General features: G+C 34.1%; 1 protein-coding gene across 1 annotated transcript; it reads right to left on the reverse strand.

Annotated features, from left to right (window-relative positions):
- Window positions 1–449: 449 nt before the first annotated feature.
- Window positions 450–3694, reverse strand: LOC107494309 (formin-like protein 21b). The gene is made up of 7 exons (XM_021124946.2): window positions 3192–3694; window positions 2584–2748; window positions 2365–2509; window positions 2008–2106; window positions 1821–1862; window positions 867–945; window positions 450–495 (listed from the first exon to the last, which is right to left on the reverse strand). Exons 2-7 carry the CDS (start codon window positions 2592–2594, stop codon window positions 485–487), a joined length of 387 nt encoding a protein of 128 aa, XP_020980605.1. The 5' UTR covers window positions 2595–2748; window positions 3192–3694; the 3' UTR covers window positions 450–484.
- Window positions 3695–10544: the final 6850 nt, after the last annotated feature.

Genomic DNA, 10544 nt, shown 5'->3' on the forward strand with positions numbered 1-10544 from the left:
ATTACTCCTCCAACTACTACTACTACATGCAGCAGCAACATATAAAACATGATTAGGACTAACACTTAAAAACTAAAATTTTAATATATTATTATCATGTTATGAACGTATCATATTATGAACAAGAGGGAGAGTTAACTTTTATACTCAATGAAATAGAACACACTGATGATAATGTTTTGAAACTTTTAAATAATTATTATTTTTTTTAATTCATGTAATAGCATTGATCAGTAATAGCATACTTCTAAAGTGTGAGTTAACTCTTAATTCATGTGACACACATATCATTGCAAGAAGTCAGAGGAGGAGATATGTGCTCAGTTTTACAGGGAAACAAAGTGAAACAGAACCAATAAACCAACCAAACTAGCAATTAGCAGTTGAATAATTTTCTTTTTTCAACCAAGCATAAATCATCACCTTAGTCGTAGCTTCTAGGCTTACAAGGTCTAAGCGGAAGTCAAGCAGTCCAGGCGACCTATCAGCTAGAACCTAGAACCAAAATAGCAAAACGGAAAAAAGGTAAGTAATCAAATGATATATTTCTTTAGTGCAATTGTTATTATACCTTGCAAAGATAGTGCATCAGTGTCATCTTATTGTTAGAAGCATGAGTGTCAGTAAGCTTTAAAAGACTATCCTACTTGAATTCAATTGTGGATTTTGCATAAATTAAATAAATAAATAGTAATCCATAAACTGTAAGTTTACGTTAGACAAGATCTAACAGAATCAAATTAAATTTTAACTTCTGAAAAATTAAGAAGGGCCTATGATTATCCAAACATAGAAAATTGAGAGAGCTAGAACGATGTCCTAGAGAATGATAAGGACATTAACATTTAAAGGAAAAAAGTACATACCCCTAGCTGTTCCTTGATTTAATGTATTACCCAAAAAAAGAATTTTCTTCATGATCTTCAGCTTGACAGACTTTCGGACCTATTCCCAAGAGAAAATGCATGAGGTCAAAGAAATACCAATAATACAGTTTGTTAGTTTCATGCACAATGTACCTCTTCACAAGCAGAGTTCACAGTTTTTAAACTCTTCTTAAATTCTATAACGTGCAAAAAGAAAAAAGTATAACTGAATCAAACATAAAGAAAAATATAGCAAGCACCACCATACATGAGACAGAAATTGAATCTTAAAAGAGAATACTCTTAACTTTGACTCTACTCGTGGCACCTTCATCAGCTCTAAAAAATACTGAAACATGACCAAATATATACAAGGATATGATTATAGATACATAGTATGATATTGCATTAGGAAAGGCCAAAAGAATTGTTTTATAACCAACATCTAAAGAAAAAGTGGGGACATGTAATAAATTGCTTCTTTCTTTCTAGAAGCAAGCAGGCAACAACAAATCTGTAACTATATGTGATATAGACCTTGAATTCATATGAGCTGCCTTCCAAGGAAATAGACTTCTTGCACAATTTTATTGATCATTATCATATGTTAGATTCACTTCCAAAATCAAAGCCTTGCCGCATTCAGTTCTTTAACCTCTGCAGCTAATTATTTATACCCAAAATTTTGCAATTTCCAGTTTCCATGCCAACAATTGTTTTTTCTTTTTTTTCCCTTAAAATAAGTTTCCTCTCTTCTCTATTTCATTTCTCCACCATTCCTCCCAACTCCCTATCAGATTTTAAAGTAAGTAAAGGGTCTAAGAAATCAAATGCTGGTAGACGGATCCTAGTTATGGAGCCTACAAACAATATCCTATATAATTCTGAGTACTTAGATTTACACTAAATTAGCTATCATAAATAATGATATGGCTATAACAAATTAGTACACACCTGTTCGCATTTTTCCAAATTCTCTTTGTCACCAGTGTATCCCTTCATAAACAAGGGGAATCAAAATTAGAAAAGCAAACAGACCAGAGTAAAAGATATGTTTCTGTAACAGCAAACGCCAAATGAAAAACCTTACCTGACAAAACAAGATGTAGGAATTAAGTATGATAAGTTTGTTAATCTTTACCTTCAAGAGTTCCATCTCTTCTTTGGTAGGACAAAACTTAATGAGATTTTTCACCTGATCCACATCTAATACTGATTCATCCATAGCCAGCACAGCAGCCTGAGAATATCCATTTTAACATGTTAGATAATACTTAACCACATTGTTCGAGGTGGATATTTCAGATTTGCTGGCAAGAGCTATTATCGGTGGCCTTAGGCACATATACAAGTCAATCAAATTTCAATAAGCATCTTCTATGTAAATAAAAAACACTAATATTTACTAGAAAGCAACATGCATAAGAATGATATTTTCATTATAAAATCTTCTATCCTGAATGATAAAAAAACTTATTCACGCCAATTTTCAGCTTACCATCATATCAGGAAGTGGCATCTTAACCTTAGTGAGCATAATTTCAGTATTGTGCAAATAATTTCTCTCCCTCGCTTTTTTCAGCTGCTTGGGCATTGCTCCTTGTATCATTCTTTGCACCAGTACCATCTTCTCCCGCATCATCCTACCAAATCAATGAATACAAGTATGTAACCAATAATCCTAGATTATTCTTTGAACCACTAGATGTGAACGAACCTTAGTCTCATTAGTCTTTGTATCCTTTCCACTGATTTTGCCTTCCTGGAACAGATTCAGCGCCTGACACAGGCTGCACGGATCCAATATCAATGATGAGAAGGAAGAGCTTAAAGAACCATTGATCAGTAATTCCCAATCTTCTCGCTTCTATCTGCATTGGTTCTGCAAATTCATAGCACACACAAACCACAAATGGTGTTAGAAATAATAAACTCTGTTTGAAGAGGCGACAATTTGCACACTTGAGGCCAATAATCTTCTCAAACAAAAAAGAAAACCCTAACGAAGCAAGAAGTAGAAACTCATAAAATTAGAAAGCCTAAAAAATAGAACCCCCAAAATCTTCAAAAATTCACAGAAGAAAAATCCATACACAGAGAACAAGTGAGATAGAGGGTGAGACAAAGAGAGAGCGAATGAGATAAAAAGTGAGATGACGAGCAACAAAGAGAATGAGATTGAGAATTATTGTAGGTGGTCTGCGATTGCTTCTCGGCTACCAGGAAGCTAAAACCATTCATGCAGTAAAATCTCTAATTAAAAACCCTAAATTGGAACCTAAAACCTCCCAAATTTCATAGAACAAACTGAAAATCGATACATACCTTCTCAGGTGAGCGGCGATGACGATGCTGAGCGACGACGACGATGCTGAGAAGCGATAGTGAGCACACGCGATGATGATGCTGAGCGGCGACGGTGAGTGCCCGAGATGGCGATGCTGAGGCGACGGTCAGCGCACGCAATGACGATGGTCCGCGCGGTGGAGCCCTAGCCGGCGTCGTCCCCTCCTTCCTTTCCCTCTCCCCTCTTCTTCTCTTCTTCTTCCCGTTCTCCACTTTTCTGATTTTTTTCCTCTTTTGTGTGTGTTGAGTGAGGATGAGAGTGTGAGCTGGTGAGTGGTGAGCCGGTGAGCGGCACAGCGATGTGGTGAGTGGTGGGTGGTGACTGGCGGTGAGTGGTGACTGGGTGATGAGCGAGGGTTCTTCGCGATGATGAGTGATGAGCTTTGGAGGGAACAAAGGCGCTGTGATTCATGTGGTTCCAGAAAGGGGATAAAGGCGCTGTGATTTACCAAGTGTTGTGAGTTTCAGAAAGGGGATAATGAGCTTTGGAAGGAACGAAAATTTCACTAAGTGTTGTGAGTTTGCTTTGGATCGAAAAAAGAGAGGAAAAAGCGCTTATTAGGCATCATTTTAAAAGCGTACCCAAAACTTAATAAATAGGCTACCTTCAAAAAGCGTTTTCTTTGATATAAAAAGTGGACCCATAGATATTAACATAGGGCTACACTTTATAAGTGATTTCTATAATATCTAAGGCTACACTTTTTAAATGATGCCAGAATTGTGTTTCCTTTTCTCTAAAAAAAAGGCAACACTGAGAAAAGCGTAGCCTATTCTATAAATAGGCTACGCTTTTCAAATGTAACTTAAAAAAAGTGTGGTTGAATGGGTATTTTTCTTGTAGTGTCACAACACCAAATTTTTAGCGCCGTTACATATATACACTAGAAAAGACACGCCGAATAGCGGCGGTTTTTTTAGGAATTTGCGGCGGTTTTTAACGGCCGCAAAACGAAATTCCAGCGGTTCCACAAGCGTCGCCTGTTAGGGGGTGGAGATTTGATTTTGCGGCGGTTTTGAGAAACCGCTGGCACAATTGCAGCAAATCAGGTTGATGATTTTGCGGCGGTTTTAAAACCGCCGCTATTTTGGTTAGTTAATTTAAAAAAATCTGCAGCAGTTTTACAACCGCCGCAATTTTGTTGGGGTCTTTAAAAAAATTGCGGCGGTTTTGAACCGCCGCAATTTGATGCATGAGCTTAAAAAAAAAACTGACCAACTACAATAATTTATACCATTTTTCTTTACTATAACCTATTTTCTTTACATCATATTTATTAAACTTTAAATATTAACATAGAAAAACACTATTGAATTCATAAAGTCATTTGATTTCATGACAAGAGGATCCTTCCTCAACTATTGAATTCACATATATGCACAACTATAAAGGAATCATTACTTAATGTGCAAGAGCATTTTAAACTGAGGGAAAAAAAACCAACAAAGTTTCTCCTTTAATCGTACTTCTCTGTGCCAAATGCCTTTTAGCTTTGATGCTTTCTTGGTACGAAACGCCAGAGGTCAACAGCAATGTCTACCTCTTTCTTCTTATGAAATTTGTACAGCTTCGGCAGATCATATTGAAGCTGTCAAAGCAAGGGGGAAAAATCAATTATAGCTTACAAGATGCAGGTCCATAATTATGGCTACTCCATGAATCAGTGGAACAAGAAAATATGTGAAAGAATCAGGTTATTGTTCAATACATGAACTCATAAAATGGGATGGAATGAACGGAAAGTTACCTCTCCACCTCAAGTCCATGACATTAGACTGAGTAAAATCCATATCCAACTGAAGTTTTAATTAAATAAAAAAGAATGGTGTATCAATTATTAATAACCAACCTTTAAATAATTATTGAAAAATTCCATTTATTGCATCTACAGCATATAATTGACCAACTTTTATTTCATCTTTTTCTATTACAACCGTATCCCAAGCTTTATTCATTCAAGACACTTTGCCTTGATGTACAATTTCAAAATACACCAAATCTTATTGTTTAATTCAAACAAGAGAGTGAAAAGGCTAATCATTACTTAATATTCTCATATCCATCATAAAATTAACAATGGGCTACATGAACAAGTAACTAAACTATAAAAAACAAAATCCTCTACATTAATAATGCATATAAAAGAAAAGGCAATTTATGTTAGAACTGACAAGATACTCCACCATTCGGACACATTCTTAATCTTAATTTAATTTAGAATAGAGCAAATACTCCTACTATCTGATAAAAATTCTTGTTGCATATTTTAAAAACATGCTGCTCCACGATAAAATCAAGTGGAAAGTATATGATTATTTAAATTATGTTCAATTCTATGTAAGATTAAGAAAACATAAGCTACATATTTTTAATGCAGAAGTCGTAACAATTGTCCGGATAAAAATAAAAACTTTGTATTTAATTTGGCAAAGTTGTCCTTAATGTAACTGAAACCATATATATTTCACTACAAAAAGTACCAACTCATCAGTGTGAAACTGTAATACTAAAAATTTACAGATGAAAAAATATGGACCAACCAATGACTTTCCAAATTGAGCAATGAACACCAATGACTTTCCAAATTGAGCAATGAATAATGAACAAATAAACCACAACTTGAATTGAAATTGCATGTTAATCTCTTAGCTGGACTAACCCTCTCTTTTGGAGGTGAGGAGTGGAAAACGTACTTTTTTCCCATTCTGGTATGCTAAGCAGAGAGCATCAAGCATCATTTCTTTGCCTTGGCAATTCTAAGGCATCTGTACTTTTCGCCGCTCACTGTAATTTCAAGAGTTCCATCTTGGTTATCTTGATTTGAGGCAGTTCCCATTAAGACACTTTTTCCTTTCTCAAGGTTGTCTCTTTCCATCTTCAGCCTTGCCTCTTGACGCGCAATCTCTGCCTGAAACAAAAAAGTAACGGTGTAAATAAGGTTATCCATCAAAACATTGGATAATCATCACAGCTTTATCAAGTCCATCAATTACTTGCTCCTCGTCAATTTTGAACTCAAATGGCTGCTCATCATCATGACCCTTCTTCACGAAAACAGTCCCATCTTGAAGCTTACCAATAAGTTTCACTGCAACAATGAAAATAACGAATTCAACAACAGCAGCCAATAAAATAGTAAATGGAACAAAGAGAAGCATAATGCTGACCAAAAGCTTTACCTTGAACCACAGCTCCATCATTGGGACGTTCATACCCCTCTCCCTCCTTCAAGGTCTTCTTGAGAACCTTCTTATCATTGTTTATGTCAGATACAACCTTCCAAGATATCAACTCAAGATCAATTTGGAGCGAAGCATTTGGAGGTACAACGCCTTCATCACCTGATGCCATCTTCAAGCTTAGCCACATATTTAACTGCAGAGAACAGAAGGAGGAACAAAAAAATTAAGACAACAATGAACAAAAGAGTGCCTAAACAGGTGAATGAATAACATGGATGACAATGTATTGTTATTATGAAACGGTACCAAGCACTTCATCAAGATCCTTAGGATTTTCCCATTTCTCTCCTTCAATGACAATCTTCTTGAATATCCCTCCATCTTTGCAAATGTCCTTGACGCTCGTCCAAGACAGCAACTCCATATCAAACTGCAGAGTTGCATTGGGAGGAATGGTGGGAGGAGATCCAGATTCACCATAGGCCAATTCTGGGGGAATCGTGAAGACGGCATTCTCACCCTTCTTCATGGTTTTGATTCCCTCATCCCAACCCTTGATCACTTGACCTGTATCAAATAAACAATCAACAAAAACAACTACAGTCAATAAAACAAACAAGTAATGAACAGAAAATATAAAATCTAGATTTCCATAAGATCCTACATACACTAAAGATTAATTACGACTGGGCACAAAAAAATTACTGGGTACAAAAAGATTAGCAAAACCAATTTCAAAGTGCATAGAAAGAAAGTTAGGAGAATATTGGAACAAAATAGAAGCAGAACAGATTCAAGAAAGGAAAAAGCAGAGTACCGGTGAGTCTGTCCCGATTTTGGTGACGGTTGTAACTGGTGGCGGCGTGTTTGACGGCGACCCCCTCTCCCCTTTCGGCTCCTCCCAGTGGCGGCGCTATCAATCGCGCGCAGCATCAAAAAACCCTAATGGCGACTGGAACAGGGTGCGACGGCAACGGCCTTGACCCCAATCGACGGCACCCGCGGCGGCAGAGCAGGACGGTGCGAGAACGGACCTCCTCCTTCTCCCCTGGGTTCATCGTCTTCTACTTCTCCTTCACTCTTCGTCGTTCTTCTCCTTCGTGAGCGCGAGCTCTCCATCTCTTTCCGAACACACACTCTCTCTCTTCGGCTTCAGTGGCAACGATGGCAAGCTTAGTGGTGGCGGCGGTGGCAAGACGCGATGGTATAGACCCGCGATGAAGACGACGACGGCGCTGGCTTCACGGTGAGCTGATGCGGTCTCCCTCTCTCTTCGCAGTTCTTTCTCTTGTCGACGGCTTTCCGGCAGCACGGCAACGCGACAGTGGCGGCGAACTCAGCAGCGGCGGCCCGGCTCCTTCCTCCCTTTCCTCTCTTTCTCCGTTTCTCCCTCTCTTCTCTTAACATTTCTTTCTTTCTTTTTTTTTTATTTGTTGAAGCTGCTTAGTGTTGTGTTTTTGGGAAAGGGAAATTAAATTATGGCCAAAAAAATTAGGTTAGCAGCGTTTTGATTAAAATTTGTGGCAAAATCAAATCAAATGGCTGCTCTTCCCACTATCACCACTAGAACTGCTGGAAAATTATCAGACAGCGACAATTGTAAAAAACAGTTGCTAATTGTGTGCCGCTATCTTGCGTTTTTTTAGTAGTGTCTTCATTTTTTATATATATATAATTAATGTGAGAAGCTGATAAAAATATAATTCTTCATTGTCATCAAGAATCACATGAAATGGGGTAGATACAATCGCTATAATCACATCTCTTTTTATTCAGATCTAAAAACATTGACCTAAAATTTTCTATAGTCAGGATTTGGACTTATAACTTAAAAAAAAAAGTTTTTAGTCATCTCTATTTATTTTAAAAATGTGATCCTAGATGTTTATGATTAAGATTTTGAAGGGTGATTTTTTTTAATAAAATTATTTTAGATTTTAAGTTATATTTTTTCATATTAAAGTTTAAATTCATGACTTAAAAATGTCTATGAGAGTCACAATTTTTAAATCATAATTTAAAAAAGTTTCATTACAGTTTTAAAATATGACCGAAAAGAATTTGTAGACATAATTTTAAAATTTAAGCAAAAAAAGTCTATGATCATAATTTTAAGGAATAATCTTAAAGAATATATAGTCACGATTTTAAACTGTGACCTAAAACAATTTATAATTATATTTTTGAAGTGTAATAACTTAAAAGAGGTTTATAGTTACATATTTTTATATATGATATAAAATATCTGTAGACAATTAGTCATAATGTAAAACAAGACCTAAAAGAATTTATAGTTACAATTTTGTAAAATATGACTCTAAGAATCTATAATTACGATTTTAATCTATGACTTAAAATAATTAATTATTTTTATTTTTTAAAAACTAAACAATTTCAATAACAACATAAACATCATTTGAGTCCTTATTTTTAAATTTTTTTCACGAAGATTCAGCAGAATTTTTCTTAAATTAGAGGTTTTTATCAAACAGTATTCTTGTTTTTTATCAATTGAATAATTGCAATTACAATTTCAAACAAACAAACAATTAATCAAACATCTATTTCTATCACTATCTATTCTAGTGTGCATCTTTTTGTTATTCTCTGCAATTTCCAACAAACAAAAGGTTGAGAAGGAGAGCCATTTTTTTTTGTCCTATAAATCTATCCTAAAAATAATAAGTCTAACATAAAACTTAAAAAATTTAAGTATAATTAGAGAGAACTACCAACTTATACGAAATACAATAATTGCATGAACAACCCACGAAAAAATTTCAATTAATCGAAAAGAAATGCTCAGTCTAAAGGAATGCTCCATCTAAATTAAGCAACAATTTAACAAAAAAATTATACATGATATAATTTAACCCTTATTTTGTTAAGCTAAATAATTTTCATGGTTCAGATATTCAATTATGATAATCAAAGAGAGACAAATTAAAAACCCAAATTACTTAATGTATTATATAAATCGATTGCCCCAATTTATTACATCAAGACATTAACCCCTAACTTACATAATGTATTATAAATCAATTCATCCAATTTACTAAAAATAATTATGCTAAACAGAAAAATTTTAGAAAAACCAAAATATAATGCAAACCTATTTGTAGTCATAGTAACAAATTACTGAATTTTATTGTTGGAGAAAGAAATTATTTTCATGAACTACATTAATAGACTCAAAATAAGATTACGAATTTTAAATTAACTTAAATTCAAGTGTAATATAAAGGGAAAAGTGGTGGAGGAACTTGCAAGAAGAAAGAGTCGTGATTAATAATTACAGTATAATAACGATTATTTTTATTTTATATTTAATTAATATTAGTGTATTATATATTGATTTTTATTAAATTTGTATAAAAAATTTAATTAATAAATATGTTAATGAATTTTATTATATTTATTAATATTTTTTATGGTGTAATAGATATTTAAATATGGTGTAAAATAAAAGAATAAAGGTGAGGAATAAAAAATGGTTAAGAGTACTGTAGAAAATAGAATTTACCGCATATGCCAATGGTCAATAACACAAATAGAAAAAAATTATAGATATTCGACGAAGTTAGATGATTTTTTTATTTATAAAATATATGATTTTTTTATTTATAATGTATGTTTAATTGGACGGGTGTGGTAAAGTTTAAGATTAGACAAACTTCATGCATTATATGAAATTTGTCAAAAGATTAGGCAAACTTCGTTCAACATGTTGAGATTTTTGACAAATTTTTTGTAAAAAAAAAATTAAATTTTGAAAAATAAATATAAAATATTTTTTTGGAATTAATTTTTTTTATTTTACTTCAGAAAAAATTCCTATAACAAAGTGTTGTTCAAATGCAACATTACTAGGAATTTATATGGTAGGATATTGGAGTGTGATGAGGCTAGGAAAAGCTTGATATGGTAGGAAATTAAATGAGTGACATGTCACGTGTGATAATTTGGTAATTTGCAAAGAAATAGAAGGAATCTTTGAGGGTGATGGGGTTGGGAAAATGGTTCAGCCAAACAGAACGCAAAAACAAGAAATGCGTGTTAGGGTTTACAAGAGGCCAATTTCTAAAAGAAAAGAGAAAAAAAAAACGTACTTTTTTTTAATATTACAAGCTACTATATATATTGTTATGC

Source organism: Arachis duranensis, chromosome 6 (assembly GCF_000817695.3).
Source record: "Arachis duranensis cultivar V14167 chromosome 6, aradu.V14167.gnm2.J7QH, whole genome shotgun sequence".
Classification (NCBI taxonomy): domain Eukaryota; kingdom Viridiplantae; phylum Streptophyta; class Magnoliopsida; order Fabales; family Fabaceae; genus Arachis; species Arachis duranensis.

Coding starts and splice junctions, on each gene's coding strand:
- LOC107494309 (XM_021124946.2), bottom strand. Junction 1,863..2,007: donor AAGAGATGGAACTCTTGAAG/GTAAAGATTAAC, acceptor TTGTTTATGAAG/GGATACACTGGTGACAAAGA. Junction 946..1,820: donor ATTTGGAAAAATGCGAACAG/GTGTGTACTAAT, acceptor TCTTGGGAATAG/GTCCGAAAGTCTGTCAAGCT.